This window comes from Centropristis striata, chromosome 15, assembly GCF_030273125.1.
Source record: "Centropristis striata isolate RG_2023a ecotype Rhode Island chromosome 15, C.striata_1.0, whole genome shotgun sequence".
NCBI lineage: Eukaryota > Metazoa > Chordata > Actinopteri > Perciformes > Serranidae > Centropristis > Centropristis striata.
In genome coordinates this window covers 18,706,100-18,726,286 of record NC_081531.1, presented here as the reverse complement: position 1 = coordinate 18,726,286, position 20,187 = coordinate 18,706,100, and the positions used below count along the sequence as shown (strand labels likewise).

At 38.3% G+C, this 20,187-nt stretch overlaps 1 protein-coding gene across 3 annotated transcripts in view; it reads left to right on the top strand.

Annotated features, from left to right (window-relative positions):
• sgcd (sarcoglycan, delta (dystrophin-associated glycoprotein)) overlaps positions 1-6,688 on the top strand; it is a 327,671-nt gene extending 320,983 nt beyond the window's left edge. For all 3 annotated transcript variants that reach the window (XM_059352359.1, XM_059352358.1, XM_059352357.1), the window contains one exon: positions 1,636-6,688. In XM_059352359.1, coding sequence (XP_059208342.1) covers positions 1,636-1,821 — 186 coding nt within the window. In that variant the 3' untranslated portion in view covers positions 1,822-6,688. The remainder of the gene's footprint in view (positions 1-1,635) is intronic.
• The last annotated feature ends 13,499 nt before the right edge of the window (positions 6,689-20,187 follow it).

Genomic DNA, 20,187 nt, shown 5'->3' with positions numbered 1-20,187 from the left:
TGTGGAGTGCCGCAGATACTATTTGTGCGAGTCTAATCCTGTGAGGTAGAAGTTCTGGGAAGAAAAACAAAAGCTAAGCTATAGAGAGTGGGTGAAGAGATTTGCTTTGAGAGCAATTAGAGTGAAGAGATGAGAAGAGATACATGATTCAGCGGGGCTGAGCTGAGGTAAAGATGAAAGGAGAAAAAGATGAGTTTTGGCCTACAAAGAAAATTAGTTACTTTTCTGGTCTGAATGAAGAGTGAGGATCCTGACTGTAAGGAGGTCAAACATACTGTACAGTATGAAGGCTTTTGATATGAACAGATAGAGGCAGGACATGCCGTCGCAGACGTTTATTGAGAAGAGACATGCGATTTTAGGGAGATTAAAGATGAGTTAAGCTGTAGCTGGTTTTCTGCCAGACGTTACACATCCTGACCATGGACAGTCTGAACAGTCCTGTCCAGCTGGCCTCAGTCCAAACCCCTTAATTCACCATCAGCCAACAAGAAACTACTTAACTTGGACTTGTCCTTTAAACAGCAAGTGGATAACATGTCCAAAGTCACAATAATTCAACCTAGAAGTCTAAACGTCAACCTGACTTTCTGAACCCATTATAAGTAGACTTGAAGATGCTGGGTAAAAACAGTCATAATTAATCATGCTGACTGTGGGGTGACTTTGGGTAGACTTTGTATTTTTGACTGCAGGACTGCATTCATACAGAGCCTACTGGTAATGTGGGTGCATGGGGTGTAACTATGTTTGACATGGAAGACATTTTTTTCTCAGATTGAGTATTGTGTGCTTAGAGGTAATTGTGATGGAAGATTGTGTTTATTTTAAGCCTTCAGTGAAAATATCAGTGACGTATTTAGCCTAGCTTAGGGATAGGGGTCTGCTCTCTACAGTGTAAGGTGAGAGGGGGAAACAGCTGGCTAAAAGAAAGAAACATATCTTTTTATAAGGCCAATTGTTTTAATTACTTTTATTAGGTTGTATATCTTAAACTGACATGCTCACCAACAATAGAAATGGCTTATCCAGGGTATGAAAAGAGTTAAAGCAGACAGGACTTGAGATGCTGAATGTGCCCAGCAGTTGTTTAAGTTCCAATTTGTGTCCTTGTCATTATATAAGACAAGTTGAGATGACCACTCCCTTTCCAATTATGTCAGACAACCTTGTGTGCATTATGTTCTTGAACAGAATCATGTGATATCATACGAAAAAATAATTATTTAACAGTGTCAAACAGTGCGCAGGCACTGTTTTAAACATATTGTTAATGATGCAACACAGAAATATGTAAGTTTTATTCCATGTCTGCTAATTGATCCTCCTAAATCCTACACACTGGTCCTTTAAGACAACATATGTAGAAACACGATAAGACATCTTTCATTTGTCGGCAACTAGAGAACATATGTGAAAGTTGCCTTCCACTTGCTTGTTTTTTTTTCTGTTTTTTCCACTGACTTTGTCTTAAATGTGCTATGTTTCAGCCTGAACACAGCAGTATTTCTTTAACAGCCTCAAACGTTGTTCCTTGTCTATTTATCTCTCTTTCTTTTGTTGTCCCACATGAGCTCTGGTCATTATGTTTCCCCCTTTTTTCTAATCTCACCAATTTTCCCTTCCTCTCCTCAGATCTCTCTGGATGCCCGGAGGATTCGCCTGATGCGGCTGCCTGAGGGGAAGGCCTCCACCAGCTCCTCGTCCTCTGGGACCAGGCAGACTGTCTACGAGGTTTGCGTTTGCCCCAACGGGAGGCTTTTTCTGTCCCAGGCCGGCACCGGATCCACCTGCCAGATCAGCAACAATGTCTGCCTCTAGGACTGATACATGCAAATTATCAGTAAATACAGAGATATCCTGAAAGAAAGACAGGCAAAAAACAGTCAGATATCGCCTGCCTCAAGGACTGATGAACAGCAAACACTACATACAAAGACTGCCAGAGCTGATGGAAATATAAACAATCATAGATACTGTACCTATACAGACACACTGATGTATACACTTTACAATCCCAAACACTCAGACTGATATTTAGGCTCAACCGATATGTTTGAACAGGCCAATACTGAAAAATTTTGGATTAAAGCTGCTGACAGCTGATCTTTTGTGCCAATATTTCAATGCTAAAAGATATTTTCTCCCTTAATTTTATACGTTTCAGAGTGGAAAAGCCTTTGAAATCAGCATTAAGAGCATCACGAGACACTAAAACTCTCCGCTGAGTGTCATACACATCTCTCTAAGCTCTTTATACATACAGTTCAGCAGACGTTATGTGGCTTTTAAAACTGAATTACATGAATAAAAGAAAAAAATGTGTTTCATTGCAGGTTTTAACAATTTTTTAATACAATTGCAGTCAGAGAGGAATCACGATCATAAAATGGGAATAAAGGACACTGACTGTCTCACTAATATTTATTGAAAGGACAGTGGTAATATATCGGTTTGACCCTAATAGTCACATATGACACTGCTATTTATTAATAGCATAAAGACATGCAGATGCACACACTAGCTTACAGACATGCATTCACACGGTATACATATTTAAACATGGTGTACACACACATGCACACTCTTTGCTCGTAGGAGCCTCCTGTTAGAAACTGAGAGGATCTCCAGAGATTTACTAGAAGAGACACTGATCTGTTCCCTTTCTCCCTCAAGAGCATTTCAGTACCAGAATCACTGGGGTGATCACCCACGGCAACAGGCCCCACCCACTCCTCCTCCCCTCCGTTCTTCACCTTTTTCCTCCTCTTGTTTTTCCTTTTCTGATGGTTACCACATCTGAGATGATTAAAGGGTTTATACTTTTCCTGTTGTTCATAAAGCATTGTAAAGTCCTACAGGTATGCTATAAGCACTTAATTACAGATATTAAATGGTCTGGATATAAGATAGAGTCATAAACATTAGGATTTGGATGTACTATCAGATTTGGATACTCCAAAAATGAACTTGCTTGGCCAGTACACAAGCAAAACGGTTACCATAGACTTTGCGTTTGGATGATGTCTCTCATGTTTAAATAACTTTTCGAGGCTCTGGGAAAGTTCTACCCATATAAAACCATTACAAGCTGAGATTGGTGGTGTCCACTGTGGCAAATCTTCCAGTGGTGCCATGTCCAACTCTCTTAGTGCTCTTCCACAACCCAAAGTTTAGTCAGCCTCAGTCGAACTTTGCTGCGGTTAAATACTTGTTACGGTTCATTTGGTTGCTTGTGAACGCTCCAATCTTACTCTAGTGCTGACTAAAGGGGGTCTCCAAACTAACCCTAGTGCGGTTTGATTGCATTCTGAACGTAATCTGACCTAATTACAGAACATTAACCAAAACCATGGGAAATTAGGCTACCTGTGCAGGCCTTTTGTGAGATGTACACAGAGCGACAGATGCAACATGACTGGGAGAGGACTGATTTGGACTTCTGTTAAAGTCCGATGTTTGCGTGACATCTGGTCTGTAGTTTGGTAGGAACACCAGAGCAGGATTACAACCAGTCTAGTCGGGGTGAGTTCGGCTCCATGTTGCTTTGTTTATTTCCGTGTTTACATTTTCCACCACCAACTTTTCCGACCAATAAGAAATAATACTGCAAGTATATTTCAAGCCCTCCGCCTTCGTACCGCCCGCCTCAGCAAATCTTTTTTTTTATTTGGTCCATTTACAAGCAAACCAGAATCAATACAAAATGAACCAAAAATATCAATTTCACTCTGATTCAGACTAAGCAAACAGACTTGGGTTGTGAAGTGCCCTTAACATATCCACAGGGCTCGGATATTTACTAAAGTAGACATTTTGTAAACTCCCATTTCAGTCGAAACACATACCAGATCCAGAAGTGTATGTGTCATACAGTGTGTGTATGAATTAAGTGCTTATGTACCTATGTGATAATACATGAACCATATTTGGGTTAATAAAAAAAACTTGATGCTTTAGAGAAACAGCGTACAGCTAAACAATTATTGGGCCAAAGTTGTCTTCAGCCTTTTCTTCATTGAGGCTCTAAATTGACATTGCAGTGAAGTTGTATTTCAGTAAACTAACCTACAAAGCATTCAGAACATTTGTTATAATTTATCTAAAGTGTATGATGACAAACTATGGCTCATGCCTTGTTCACATCCTGTCGCACTCACCCAAATAAATTCAAATTGGCTTGCCAGTGCTAGCAGCATGTCATGTATGGGAAATAGTTGTTTGTAAAGTCTTAACATGTCGCTAAACTTGGATTTTGACGTTTTAACACCTGATTGTTTCCATGTTGTAGCAGAGAGATGTGACATGATGTGAACATGGCCTCAACCACTCAACCACAGGTGTGCTCGGTGTTTCTCCTTTTTTTAATTTGATGTAATCTTTTGATTTTAAATGAATAGAAAGCTGGTTTAATTTCATATAATGACTGTCAGTGTTCTGTTTTGCCTGCATAAATTTCGTCCATGGCTCTTCCTGCCAAAAACAGCCTCACCCTCCCACAACTCTGACAATGACAACAATTACAACTCAACTCAACATCCTGTTATAACTCTTAAAACAGAACATGTGTCATAACTGTCAAATGTAAGCTGCTCAAAATGCGGCGGTGGTCACCCTACTTGTTTCTTGCACTGGGACATTTTTTTAAAAAACGGACAAACCAACTAATGCGAGCCACTCTGTTGAAAGAGGGGAACTGTGCCTGTGCCTTATGTCGATGCACTTGTGGCAAGAAGAAGCACATCACACAGACTTTCTTTGGCATCAACGAGTAACATGATCTCTGATTTCAGTTCAGTTTCATCCCCATTACGAATCCCTCCCTCTGTGTGAATGCAAAGACCTTCAGCCGCATCTGACTGTAGCGCCCCCTGCTGTCAGCACCTGACTCTGCAAAAGGATGAGTTGGGTTTTTTTTTCCATTTTCTATTTACTCCTTTAGTTCCCTAGTTTTGGATGGCGCTCTTGTTACTTTTGCTTTTTATGATCAAATATTCTGTGTGTAAACATGTATGTGTTTCTTAATATTTTCAGATGTGACCCTGTGGAGTTTAACAGGCGGATTACAGCACTGATGGGTCTGATTACCACTGCTTATCGCACACTGTTTTGCCAAAAACATCTAGTTTCTCCAACATGTTTAGATCTTTATGTTTTCACACACTTGTTTTTGAACCTGAAGTGGTTTAAATCTCATGTCTTATGATGTTGAAGCATTCATTGACTGCGTTTAATGTGGAGACCACTTTGACAACACCACTTCTTTCTTGTCTTATCTTTTTTCCTTTAATGCTGACTCGTTTGATTCAAACCCCATGATTATCATCAATAACAGTACAACTGTAGTGCAGTCGCCATGCACAGATGTTCGAACAACTGAAAATCTAAAAAAACTGCGAGTACACATAAAAATATGGTTGCCATTGAATTTTTTGCAGAATTGACCAACATCAGCCTTCTTGTCTGGCGACGGAGTTGGATTTGCAACAGTGAATATGCAAATGTTTCCCAATTGTTTCTTCTACATTTTCTGCCTGTGGCAACTAGATCCTTCTTGAGCAGAGGTGCCAAACAATGGCATGGAGACATCAGACTTCAGTAGCCGAATTTCATCAACGAATTTCAATGCGCATTTAGAAGATTTGCATGAGAAAAAAAGTTTGATGGAAACACCGAAAATCGAAAAAAACCTTTCAAATTGCGCCGTAATGTTTTTTCGCTTGATTAGGGTGTTTTTTCATCTTTTTAAAAAAATTGTTAATGCACTTAACAAGAGATGGAAACGCTTTTTGCGAATAAGTTCTGACGTAGCAAACATTTTAGTCACGTGACTGATCAGCTATTTCCATTCTGCCAGTCAAAACGAGCTGACATGAAAAAACATTTATATAAAAATTATAAGTTAGTCAATTGAATCTAATTCCTGAAGACATATTATCTCTCTAGGGTGGCCTAAATTGTCAGATTAGCAACCTCTTCTTGATTACATTTTCTCTCTAGCTCAGTCTCTTCTTCTACTGTTTACTGATGGCCTTGCCTACAACAATACATTACACTGCCATCTACTGACGAAAGTATGTTGATGCAGCTTCGTTTATTCAATTTAACCAGTTGATAGAAAAATGTCCCTAATTTGTATTTTCTTTAATGCAACATTTCAAAAATTTCACTTTAAAATTCAATTCGACTTTAATGGAAACATGGCTAGTGGTGTGATAATACAACTTAATTCAAGGCATGTAATTAAAAAAATCTTTTAAAGTATAAGGCACCATATTTTGATCCTTCTCCAATGCAGAAACTTAGGTTGACTACTTGGGGTGTCAACAACTACAAGAAACTAGACCTTTTGACACAGTGGCTGTGATAACTCCTGAAAACACTCATAGTGCTGTAAAGCGTTTATTTATATATCATCTTTTGTGTTTTTAAAGTGTGACATCCTTCTTAAGAGTCAGGTGTCCCAACCTTCTCACTGTCTCTCAGCTTCTCTGTTGCTGTATATTAAAGGACTTTCAGAAATATTTCACAACAAAATTGAATCTATCTGATGTATTTGTTTTTTGAATACATGTACACAAGAGAAATACAAATTTTTATACGGTTGTATTTGTAAATAATGTATACATAACGCGCATAATGCGTTGGTGCGCATCAGAGGATACATGCCGACGGAAGAGAAACACTGCTCTTTTGCAAAAAGGAAAGCCTTTTTTATAATGTACATCAGTATATGTTTTTATACTAAAAGGGCAAAAAAAATAATGTTAAAGGTTTCATTGAGTTAGCATGTACAGCAATGTATACAATATTCGCCTGTGGAGAACAAGCTGGTTTTGTTTTTATGCCTTCTCCCTCCTGTACTCCTCTCTCCTGCTGAGCTCAGAGGTTTCACACAAACACAAACCTGCTTTCTTTTTGTTTTGTTGTTCTTGTGTTGGGCCCGAGGTCTTTGCATTCTCTCCAAGTGTGCTGTGTGTGTAAATTTGTGCTACTATGAGTGAGCTTTTGTTTTGTTCTTCTGCTCCACAGAACGTGTCGAATGATTTTCAGAGAAATAAACACAGAAACCAAAAGCAAAGAGAAGCAGAGAAGGAAATGATGCACAGGGTTACACATGAGTTGCAACGATGGGATTAATACAGAAACTGGCAACAAAAATCCACTTATTGAAACTCACATTAATCAGTCATCAGATCAATTATCAGATCATAAACAATGTTGCAATCAGACTAAAACGTTTTGAAAAAGTAAAGGATTACTTTGACATAAAAGTGCATAATACACACATTTTGGAGCCAAAGTGATCCGATGATGACACTGATCAGGCATGACCCAGTGGATTATGTTGCTGATCAGTGAATAATATCGCCCAGATCACATTCTGTGATGCAACCCTGTGTTTTCACGCTGAGTGCTCTGTACTTCCTTCCTAACATCCATCCTGAATATTTACATTTTTCTTCATTCTTCAATCTGAAACTGCCGTTCATGGAGTAGTTTTCAAAGATGCCAAAATAAAAGGCGTTGTTCAAATTGATTGCAGTCGTCATTGGATCCTCCAACTAAAAATTCCACAGGCTGAACAAGAAACTTTTTCTCTGCAGACCTTTTCAGGAAATCGGTTCTTTTTCATCATTTTGCTGTATGTGCCAAAGGCTCACACTGCTTTCAATTGAATGGAAAATGATCCACTACTTAGCTGAAGTTTGTAAACAAGTTAGTGGCCAAAGGAATTATGAAGAAGGCCAAGATCAAAGTGACATTACAGAGTGTAAAAGCAAAGGCAGAAGCGAAGATACAGAGTATAAAGAACAACAAAGTCCACTTAAGGCAGTGTTGAGGGGCGGGAGAATGGGTCAAACAAACTACCTCACTTCTGGTAGTTGTATCCATTTGGTTTCAGTTATTTTGCTCCACCTAATCATGGACCCTTTTTTCTAATTTTGATCAAGTAGTTTTACTGCAACCTTTATACAATGGTGACATGTTTAAAACAGTGTTATGTTTAAGTATGTTGATCTCCTGCCACTGTTCAGGTCACTGATTTTGGAAACATTCCTGTGAGTCATATTTGAGGATTGGAACTATAGAAATATGTGGTTTGAAGGAACTTATATTTTGGCTGCAAATGTGAGACTACATAGCTTCTTTTTAATTACTGCTCCGATTTGCTTAATTTAATGTGTCAGCATTAATTCTGCTTTTGTTTACAATGAACTGCAGATATTAGCTCACCAGTGTGATATTTTTGTTAGTTTTAATGGTTACGTGGGATATATAGAAGCTGCACTATTAAGACTAATGCCATTTTTTCTTTTTGCTGCCTTTTTTAAATGACACCATGCTTTAATGTTATTGTCAAATCCACTCATAGACACACCTTAGAATATCATCTCTGAGATTTCCATAAATACTAATGAAAAACCCTGAAGAAAGCTTCAGCAGTAATTTCTTTACCGTCTGCTTTGGGATCCTAAATACAAATAATAGGATGTCATACAGCAGTGCAGTCAATAATAGGAAACCATGAACATGTTTTTTGTTGGGGTTTTTTAGTTCCCAGAGGTTCAGACGCTGGTTTCAGGCCATCGGCGAATAATGCAACTTTGATCTTAATTTGACGACGTCTCATCCTGAGAGAAATAGGAAGTCATCTGTACCCTCAGGCCGAGCATCACTGGACTAAATCCTTTATCTGCAGTGCAAACATTTCTGTTACATCTGACAGTGTACAGGGTGAATGCAGGGCAGGGAAAATAACACAGAATTATGAAGAAAGCCATTTTCAACATAACCGTATCTACAGCAGTTTGAAACAGGCTTTGATTTCTTGTTGATATGTGGCGCAAGGGCAAAGCCACATTGCACTGATAGCATTAAGAACATGTCCTCACAGAGAGAAATAGAAAACTACCATTTGGAGTATATTTCATAGGACTGAATGTTTTTCAGGCTCTATAGATTTAAATTTGACAACTTTGACTACTAAGAAATTATTCTGTATTTTTCTTTACAGTTGTATAACTCAAAGAAACAAATAATTATGTAAAAACATTAAAAAGTTCAAATTCTTATTTCTGGTGTCTGGTGTCTGGTCAAAAATGTTCTCCTGGTTATTGGCTTGATGGGACAACAAAGCTACGAAAATGAAAAGTTCAATCCAAAATCAAACTCATTCTGGATAAAATAAAAATAAAAATACATACAATCTTGACAATCTACAGCAAAGTGAATGCAATGTGTAAGAGATTTTTTTCCTTCATTAAAAATGTCCAAAGCAACACAAACCCACTTTCAAGATTTTGTAAATTCTCAAAATCCCCTGTCATATTTTGTGCTACGTCTGATAATGTCACCATTTATGATCCATACAAGTGGGACATTGAAGAGTGATTGAATCTACCCAAAATGCCCCAAAACAGCTGTCCACTGTGTTTTATCTCATGCTGTTTCCTGCTTCACCCAGTTCCCACATCCCGCTGATGTCTTCATCATCGTCATGGCGTTCTGATGGCACATGAGTAATCGTATGTGTGAAATTGGTTTTCAGGGAATGTAAAAACAGCCAACGTGCAAATAAGAATGAATGAATAAAAGAGACTTTGGCCCTGGAGCTTTTTGTCAGGCGTTAATTAAGCTTTTTATTCCAGAGAGAATAGTCTGAACTGTCTGTTTGTATTTCTTAAGAATGAAAAACGCACATGATTATTTAAATCAAGGCCTTTTTATCTTCCTTTGTTCCATCTTGTAACTCAAAGCCAATATCGTCACCAAGATGCCAACAGTTGTTCCAGAAACTGCCCTGCTAAGTCAAATCCTTTAAAACAGTTAGAAGAGTTTGAAGCTGCTGTGGAGCAGTTCTGGCCACACTCGCTCAGCATAAACTTCCATTTCCTTCAGCGTATTTTAATTTGATCGTTTTCGCCCGATCCTCACGCTGAGCCCTGGCAGAGTTCAGTCTGGGTCATGCCTCCTTCCTTGTTTGCAGCGTTATCAGCCGAGTGAACCAGTGCCACCCCAGATTAAGCCACGCTCCTCGCTTTCTTCAGCTTACGACGGCGAGGCCAGGCTGCTGAGAGAGAGTGTTTGATCTGTGTTTCAGAGCAGCTGGAGGCCTGGAGAATGGGCTTCAGTGGGTTGGCTCATTAACCAATCTTCACTGAGCGCCGGCTAACCTCAAGCTACACATACACTGCAGAAAGTATTCATTTTAGCATGTCATTACAGTTTTTGCCCTGTGTCAAATTTGCAGATATTCTAAAACAACTGATATTATCTGCATCACAGTAGGGTGCCTCATGAGAACCCTTTTTATTCTATTTCTTTATCATGAAATAATCAAAGGATGAAAGTTGGCAGGATTAGCAGCTTCCCCATCAATCATTCGATATGCCAACTTAACTCTGTTATCAGGTTTTTGACTCGTTTTCCTCACTCAACAGCCCTTTGTCCTTTCACCAACACTAATGGCTGAGCGAGGACATTTCAAAGTCGAACGTCTTTTTTCACAGAGAGGAAAAGATTTCACATGATTGTGTGCCATTTCTCAGCAGGTCCTTTAAGAAAAGAACTTCTTCTGCTTTTTCATACAAAGAGCCACTCTCTTAGAGATTACTTTTCTCTTGGATTATTGGAATAAGAAGCCCATAAAGCTGAGAGTGAGGTATTGACCAGGAGATTCACTGTCTCATGCCTCCTGCTTCAGCTGAAAGGAGAAAAAGAAAAAAGCCTTTTTCTTTCTTTCTTTTTCTTTTTTAAGAATGTTACCTTAAGGGCTGCATGATGAGGAATAAAGTATGTGTAATGCATTGCAGCTTTACTTGAAATATGAATATAAAAAATGTGTGAACACACATTTATAATAATGTGGCTTGTTGTTGGATCAGTGAGGCTGGTTTCTGTGCTATTTATCGAACAAGAGATCACAGAGAAGTGATTTCACCTGTGATTAAATTTCAAACTCATCTGTGTTGTTTGAAGCTGTTTGATTTTTTTAAAAGTGTCTAGCATTGCTACAAGTCAGCTGTTTAACAGTGGTGGTTCTGATTGAATTAGCTCAACTGTTGCACGATTTCTCAGTGACGAACAGGAACATGGTTTTGTTTTTTTTAGAGTTTTGGTATGTTACATGCAACAATTTGATTCATTATCACATACAACAAGTTCAGGTGAAGTTTTTTGTAGGAAAGCAGCCACTGTCCTAGGTCTTAATCTACTTTAATTTGGTCATTAAATAATGCAAGTAAACTAAATGGAAATGTTGTCTTTAAGTTTTATTTCACCTACTTAATTTGCTGTGCTGGTTACTGACATTTATTTCAAGTTGTTGAATGCCATACTGTATCTATAAGAATTTATTTTTCATCTGTTGTGAGTCTAAAACCTTTTTAAAAATATATTTTGTGTTGTTCCTGTTTCTTAAAGTGAGTGTGCCAACTAAGTACTGCATCAATGGTATTTATGGATACTTCTTACCTGTCAGGTGTACCAGGGTTTATCTGTACATGAATTTGCACAGAGTTGGAAGGACTTTTTTGACTTAAAATTAGATAAATCATACACATCCTGTTCTACATGGTGGGGGAAACAAATGATGACCAATATATTTGCTGTGTTGTGTGATCAAGATGTTGTAATCTTTTCATATTTCTTTCTAAAAAAAATTGTGGGTTCACAGAAACATGTTAAGTGACCTTTTGAAAATGAAGGGTGTCATTTCAATAGAGAATAAAAGCAGAACAAGGACTCTGAAAAACAAAATTATCTGTCGCTTCTGGTGTCACATTTTCCACAAGTACCAACCAAGTGTAAATACAGCGAGCTGTTTCATAGCAGAGGATGTTTTTGTACCCTTCAACATGATCCTCGATTATCATAAAGGCACCAGTTGTGGATCCTTGACACCATCGCTGGTTAGAGATTTTAGAAACTCAGTGTTTGCGTTATTCCAAATTCTGTTATGTGAGATTTGTGAGATTGAGATTTATTTTGATGTGAAGACTTGCAGGTTTTGGTTCTTTTTGTAACATGATGTACACAAAGGGGATCCTCACATATTCTATGCAAACAAATGGATATAGAACGCATTGTAATAATGCAATGAATTATGTCAGTGAACGCTTATTATACTTTCTGTATACGCTTTGTATTTATTAATTGAGTTGCAATCTAAACTGTATTAATAAACTGATTTTAAAAAGATGACTTCCACCTGACACAGTGACACTTAATAGTTTTTCCTCCTCCTGCTTCACTGCCACCCCTCAAATACACATGCCTCTGTGTATATAAATATAATTTTATATTCTAATATAATCATATATTTACTTGATCCAGACAAAACTAGTTACAAATATGCAGCTGACAGCTTGCTGGTATTTTTGGCCACAAAACTTAGAAATTCAGTGTTGGACCCGTTTCACTTTTGAGCCAGAGATATCAGAACATAATGATCAATTACTAAGTATCTGACTCTAATTTGATATTGCAGAACCAGATGTGGTTTTGTCACTGCACAGTGGGGGCAAAGGTTACATTGTGGTCCTGGATAGCACTGTAATTAGCTTCTACAAATCTCCACACACAGACTTTTACTTTCAATTCTGTTGCATTAACTATTTTAAAACCTGCATATACCCACAGTTAGCTTTGCTGCCCATTTGTCGCAGTGAAAAAAACTTTTTTCCCTCTCCACCACATCTGTAAATATGATGACAATGGCATCCCCAACTGCAATAACGGTCAATTAATACACTTTATAACATCCATTTTAAAACCACTAAAGTTTGATTTTCATCAAACATTCTACAATATTACTTTGCGGTGTGTGGTGTCCAGGTAGCAACCTCCATGTCTGAGCACGGAGGCCAACCAGGAAGTGCCTTAAGCCTGCAATCCACCGAAAATCCCAGTAGGGGGTGCTAATTTTGGCTGCAAAAAAAATCTGCCCATTCATTTCAGTGCAAAATTTGAAAGCTTCTCACTTGATTTATTAGCTCAGAAAATTTTTTCAGGACAACACTATGGTCTCAATCGCTAGTTAAAAATGATCTTCAAGACAATTTGATGTCAGTAGAAGAAGAAAATAGAAGATAAAGAATCGTATGATTTGGGGCGTTTCTAGCTTTGATTGACAGGTCACTGACCAGGCGAGCCGTCACCAGGAGAGAAGCAGAGCAATGCGTATCCACGGCAACGAGTCAATAAAGTTATATATAACGTTACATAGATATAAAAGAGAACAATTACCAATTTGGTCTCATAACTTTGACCTTTCACACTGTATTTCACTTAATGACAGTTTATTTGAACGTTTTGTTCAGAAAAAATGTCTTGTTCAGTGTTTGGTTGGACTAACAGACACACCAAGGAGTCGCTGCTCAGTTTTCTGAGGTAAGAAAGATACATTTTGTTTTTGTTTTTTGCTAGCCAAAACTAACATCCCAGGTAATGCTCCAATTAATGCTAACATGAGTTAGCAGCGGATTCTCTCAGATGGGTTGCCGGTGTAGAGATGCTGTAGTCAGTGTCGTCAGATCCCTCTCGCTCCTCTACAGTCCAAATATGGTCTGCTCCGCGTATCGGAAACAAGATGGCGACGCAAGATGGAGACGAGTGTAACGCTGAACTCGAGGCTTCCAACGGGCAGTCCACAAACCAATGGGTGAAGTCACAGTGACTATGTCCATTATTTATATACAGTCTATGGTGGTGTCACAGCTTGGGTGGGATGAGGTACACAAATGTTTTCACAATACTACATCCATGTTTTGAAATCACAGCAGGATGACATGTCGTATTGGTCCAGAAGTTGAGAATCTGATTCAACATTTTATTGGGATGTCAGGCTTGATGCTGCCAGATGGTTTGTTACACAGAACACTCCGAGAAGCCATCAATGGATTATTAGCTGCTTGACTTTCTGATTTAGAAATTGCTGTATGTGATCAGAACTGCAATGTATTGTGAGTGAGTAGGCCAACATCAAAATGCAATTTGCAGCAATGTCCGGTTTTCCAAATGTAATCGGAGCAATTGACTGCACACATGTTGCAATAAGAATGAATTAGCATTTGTCGACAGAAAGCACTTTCATTCTGTCTACGTCCAAATGCACAAATTTCATTAACAAAGTAGTGGCTAAATGGCCAGGCTCGAAACATGATTCGTTTATACTGTCTCAGTGCTATGTCAGGAGAAAAAATGCAAGCCGCCGAACTAGCTTCTGGTCAAATTTGTGCCATGAATTATGTAAATATATACATGTTTAATTTTAATGTGTGATGGTTTTCATTTTAAAACATGTTGTGCTTCACGTTGTAAGGGAATAACACCTAACCCTATTGACACTCTTTAACAATCCACAGACGGTACAACAAACACACAACATGGTGCATAGCTGTGCTCACTCTGCTTCATTGCCCTACTTTGAGGAATATGGCTGTGTCTGGATGCATCTGGGGGTCAACTGTTATACCAGCCAGTAAAGGTGTGCAAAAATATCCGGGCCTGTGTCTGTTGCATAATGTGGCTCAAAGGAAAGGTGTTCCCTTACCTCACCTCAGATTTAAGGACTTTCAGGAATATGCTGAAGCAGCTAACGATCTACGTCTTGGTGTGATGCATTGATTATAAGTGAGTATGGCTTCATGTGTGTAATTTAGAGTGTAAAGAAAAGGGCACAAGACTCTTTTCAATTCATTATGTCTATTTGTGTCCTCATGGATGCTGTGCTGGAATCACACACACACACACACACACATGGCTGAGACCATGGCAAAGATGCAGCATATTGATCAGGGTAAGTTTCCCTTTAATGCTAACAGAACACCACAGTTGAATTTCGGACTAGCAACGTTGAAACATAGCACCTAACACTGATAGAAAGAACAACAAGTTAACGGACTGCCAAGTCGTCAGTATTCTGCACTGGTTGTGTGTGTTCATTTGTGTTTATGTGTGTTGTATTGTGTGTGAGAGCAGGTAAACCATCAGCAAAATGCATTAAAGATCCTGAAATTGAAACACCATGCTGAAACATGTGTCTTCCAGTTTAATTTAAGGCATTCATTTCTAGTAAGTCTTATTATTTCTGCACTATTGAGAAAACAGGAAAAAATCCCAATCCCAAAATTGAAAACCCAGGACCTTAAAGAAATGAACAAATATCAAAATAGTCAAGTAAGTCAAGTCATATATAGTTAATGATTATGATTAATATTTTAGTTCATTAGCTTTATTAAAAAAAACATGATATCTCTCTGATAACACATAAATAATTAACTGTGACATCAAAATCTCATATCATGACTTAGTGTGACATAGTTCCCACATTCCCTTACACTGACTAAACCCTACAAACTCAGACAGTGTCTTTAGTCAGGAGCTAACAGGAACTTTTCATAAGAACTTTTCAGCCGAAAAACAACAAACACAGCAGGTGAGTCTGTGCTGCCAGCTTCCATTAATTTTCCATGAGAGTCTGTAACAGGGATGGGTAAGAGACAGGCAGGTGGAGTGGAGAGGAACGTTTAGTTTAATAAAGATGGATAAATAGACAATTCAGTAACCACACCTGAGATTTGCTGTATATTTTTGGGAAATATTGAAATTTTCTGATTTTTTTTTTAACATAATGAAGCATGACTACAAACACACATGACTCAGACTATATTGACGAGGAATGTTTTTGAATTTCACAACAATCTGTCCAAAACAAAAAATACTCGGGACTGGAGTCTTGTGCTTTAACATTTTGAACATACTTTAATAGTTTGGCCAATACACCTGTTACTTGTTGTTCCTCTTGGGGGTTGCTGGGTGGATCATCAAAGCAACTGGCTGCTGCACCTGAGTGATGTGGGTTGCTACAAGTATAAAAGAGCTGTTTTCCCAAGCTTCACTGCAGCCCCCGTGTCTTTAATATGGGGCTACAAATGCTTTTAAGTTGGCAAAACTTTTGTCTTCTTGCTCTGTCATTGTTTTTGAAATATGTCTCTGTCCTCTAACAATAAAGCTGTTTGGTAGCCCTTTATAGGGCACTCATTTAAATTATTGGAAAGTGTTATTGGAGGATATTACAAGACTTAATTTTTAATGTTTCATTTTTATGTTGCAAATCAAGGTCAATTGAGTTATTGTTATTATTATATTATTATTATACTGATTGGTCAGATGCAGTGGCAGTTCTAGATCAATTTTACTGTAGAGGCCAAGGAGGGGCCAGTGTTTAATCAGAGGGGCACATTAAAAAATGGCGAAGAGGATATCTAAGCATTCAGAACCTTTATTTTAGCTTATTTAAAAGTCTCATTTAAGTATATTTGGAAAATACAAAAGCATTGATTGAAACGATTAGACTTATCAACAATAACAATTGTTTTTGTATGACAATGAGATTTCATTTTTGTGTACAATAATTTTTTTTATTTTGAAAGTGCAGTACAGTGAGAATGATCTTTTTTATATGTACACAAACTTTTATTGCACTACTATACTATGTACACATTCTGGGTTTCTTTTGTGTACAATGAGATATTGTTTGAACAAAAATTAGGTAAGAACAGTTCCGTCATTCGTCGTTATAAATTGATCATTTTATTCTTAATTTTAAACAGGGGCCACAGCAGGGGCCAAGGGCTTCTTCACAGGGGCACCTCTGGTCAGATGCCATGGTGTCACTATCTGTGACGTAACCTGATATTGGCTGATTAGCTGGGAGAAAGTAACAACCTCACAAAGAGCGTGTTGCAATGCCAATAGTGTGGTAACTTTGTAGCAATGAACTCCTTTAGCTACCATAAAAAGCAGGCTAACATTAGTCAGAAAGCCGTGCTAATGATTCTGAAAGTTGTATATTAAATGCTTCCTCAAAATTTTTATTGTCATTAACCTCTATTATTGTTGCAATAATCCCTGCAGCCAGGCAGCAGGCATTTCTTCTTCTCTCCTGCTTGAATCATTTCACTCCACAGTTAATTAAAACAAGGACATAAACATGAGCCAAATTCGCTGCAAAGAAACACTACCATCCTGCACATATCGCACTCTTTTGCCACTGAAACTGGCAGCAGGCCTCACAGAAGATACCACAAGCAGCCAATCTTTTCCCATTTTTTTCTCTTTTCCCCCCCTATTGTGGTCAGTGATTTTAGTTTGTGCTGACGCAGCTCTGTGTGATGTTGGTATTTTCTCCCTCTGCGAGCTCCGAGGTGCCAACATTTTCTTCTGCTTCAGGCGGTGTACCCACATGTTCTGATCAAAACCTGTTCCATTTGTTCTCACCCAGAATGCACTGGGAGGAATCACATGAATCATAAGCAGTGGTTACACAGTAGTTGTATTCTCATAAGGGAACAATAGTCACATTCATGCATGAGTTAATAACAACCAAACGATGTGAAGAGGGCGAACGTCTATTAAAAGGGCATTGTTGCAACTAATGTTTCATTCACAGTCACTTTATGAGCCGTGAAGGGCGTCTTTGTCCTGAATCTCTGTGAATTTCTGATTATAGTGCATGCATGCATACAATCTTTTGGAAAGGTTGAAGACTACTCATCTTGGAGCAGTTTAATAAAGCAACACACTTTGTTGTAGTTGCATTACTGAGGATACTTACCATTTCAGTCTCTTTAGCTCCTCGTTTTAGTTGGATTGTAAATATATCACATTTTATCCCCTGTACCAAATCAAACCGTTAATTTTGTTGCACCTTTACCTGGAGGCATTAACGGAGCACATTCAGGCCTTGACTCTCAAACTTTGTTTGTTGACATGATTAATGAAAAGGGGCTGTAAACAGCAGGAGGTGTGCAGTTCAAGCTGTGGACTAATTAGCTGTTCAGTGATTGAAAGCTGGTGTACGGGAGCGAGTCTTCCTGTACACCGGAGAGAAAGCTGCAGTTTTGTAAGTCTTCTGCAGTTGTTTAGCAACAAAACGGTGGATTAGGCTGCACAAGCTGTTAAAACTATTTTAATGGTCATTTTATGCCCTTTAAACAGCCGGACTGTTTTAGTTAGGGAGATAGGATCAATAGAACTGTGCAGGGCTAATTAGCGATGTGTTTTGTGTTCGGCTGAATCTTAATGAAAGATGTGGTTCACATGGGATGAGGAATATAATATCAGAAATGTGTTCTTATTTATCTTATGCAACAAACTCTTCCTCAGTGTTCTAACAATACAAATTGATTCACTTTTTTAACTGATGCATTATAAAATGACATTACTGATCCGATGAAAAGTGCAAAACCAATAATGTCTTAGTCCGTCTCTTAGTGCTTTGACTGCCGTACTATGACTGCGACACTTGACCAATGCGAGTAGGAACCAATGCGCCTGAAGCGCATTGGTTCCTACTCAAGACATAAATATTTAAATAAAACGCCCCACTAAGGTAAAACTTAGAAATTAGCTCTGGCATATTCTACAGCAGCATTGTCGTTTTGGGCAAATATTATTCAGACAGGAGAAAGAGGGCATTTGAGGGGACAATGTATGTGGGGAAAAAGAAACAGTGTGTGTGTGTGTGTGTGTGTGTGTGTGTGTGTGCGTGTGTGTGTGTGTGTTCATGGTCATGATGTCACCAAGGGTGACAGTGAGGCTCATTCCTGTATTCTTAATAGTTTTGTGAACAATGGAGCTCTGTGGCAAGAAACCCACAAATTTGTTGGAAGATACATTCATCATTGTTTTTCTGTTTTTTGTTTTTCATTGACAATTAGAAAACTGTCACTTTATACTATTTTGCTAATTAATCTTAAATTATTTTGTGCCGGTATCTAGCTATTTAGGGCACAAAATGTGTCCATTCCTTCCTTAGTTTGGTTTGTTTTATACCAAAGCAAAGTCATAACTTGGTGTTCCTATGTCCCTGGAATAAAAAGCAACCTCTCTACTTTCTCTTTCCTTGAAAAAACTTAAATATTGCAATGATTTAAAAAACTTTTTCACCATAAACCACTAACCTTTTGAAATTTAACCATGACCATTCTTCAGAGGAAGAACCCAGACTGAACTGTAAACTTTTTAATTATAGGCTGATATTCAGGAAAGCTTTGCTGCTCTGTTGGGCTGTAAAGAGAAACAAAAGATATAAAGGGAGAGAAAACGAGTGGGTGAGAGTGTGAGGGTGAGAATGTGAGACCGCCGGGAGCTGTAAGACTGATGATATCCACTGAGGCTTCCTGCCTTGTTGGGATGTAAACAGAGAGAGACAAAGGAGCCTTTTAATATCAACAGACATTAACATGCAGCTCATATCAACACTGTGTGTACAGATATGATTTAGAGGACATACAGTTATGTCTTGCATTAAAATATGTCTATGAAATCAGATTTCTGATTCCCTTATAAAATACAGGACACGTATTTTTGCATCATAACCAATGTATTTACTGTCAGTTTTCAAGGATACATTTAACTTGGGCTATGTGGACAAATATAACAATTCATTGTGTGTGCTTGCTGAATCACAACTTTATTTAGGATTATGGGTGGTTATATGGTAGTCTGACTCACCAGATATACTCTTAGTATTTGAGAATTGGGGGTTGTGGGCAGTGTATTTTTAGAGGGAGATAGCAGGTCAACAATAAATGCCAAATAGAAGTGGTGTACATCATCTGAATACTGTGAACCTGAAGATTAGGGCCTCGGGGCAATCGCACCGAGCACTGGTCCCATACAGCAATAGCTGTATGGGACCAGTGCTGAACTACTGTTATACTGTGGATTTTTTCTTCTTCCTCTTCTGGACGCAATTTCATCCCGCTACTAGTCCTACAACTTGAATAGTTGCAGGACAAATTATACATCAAAACGTGCGGTTTGATCGGGATCGGTGTGCTATTATTTTTCTCTACAGAATACAAATTTTTCGCGAAGTAAGTTGCGAAAAACTGCCCAAAATTTTGCTTTGAAATGAATGGGACGGCCAAAAGAAAATGAGCGAAAAAAGAACAATAATTGGAGATTTTCAAACGTCTACTTCTCCGGCATAATTTCAGCTAGAGACTCCATTTAAACTTTAAACAGTAGACACAAGTCTTGTGTGTTGGTGTATTACTCCACATTTCGATAGGCCATAGAGTTTTTTATCAATCCCTGTTCAATGACCATGATCATTTTTGTAGAAATTCTGAGATTATAATGGGTGTGTATTGCACGGAATGTTCGTGTCAC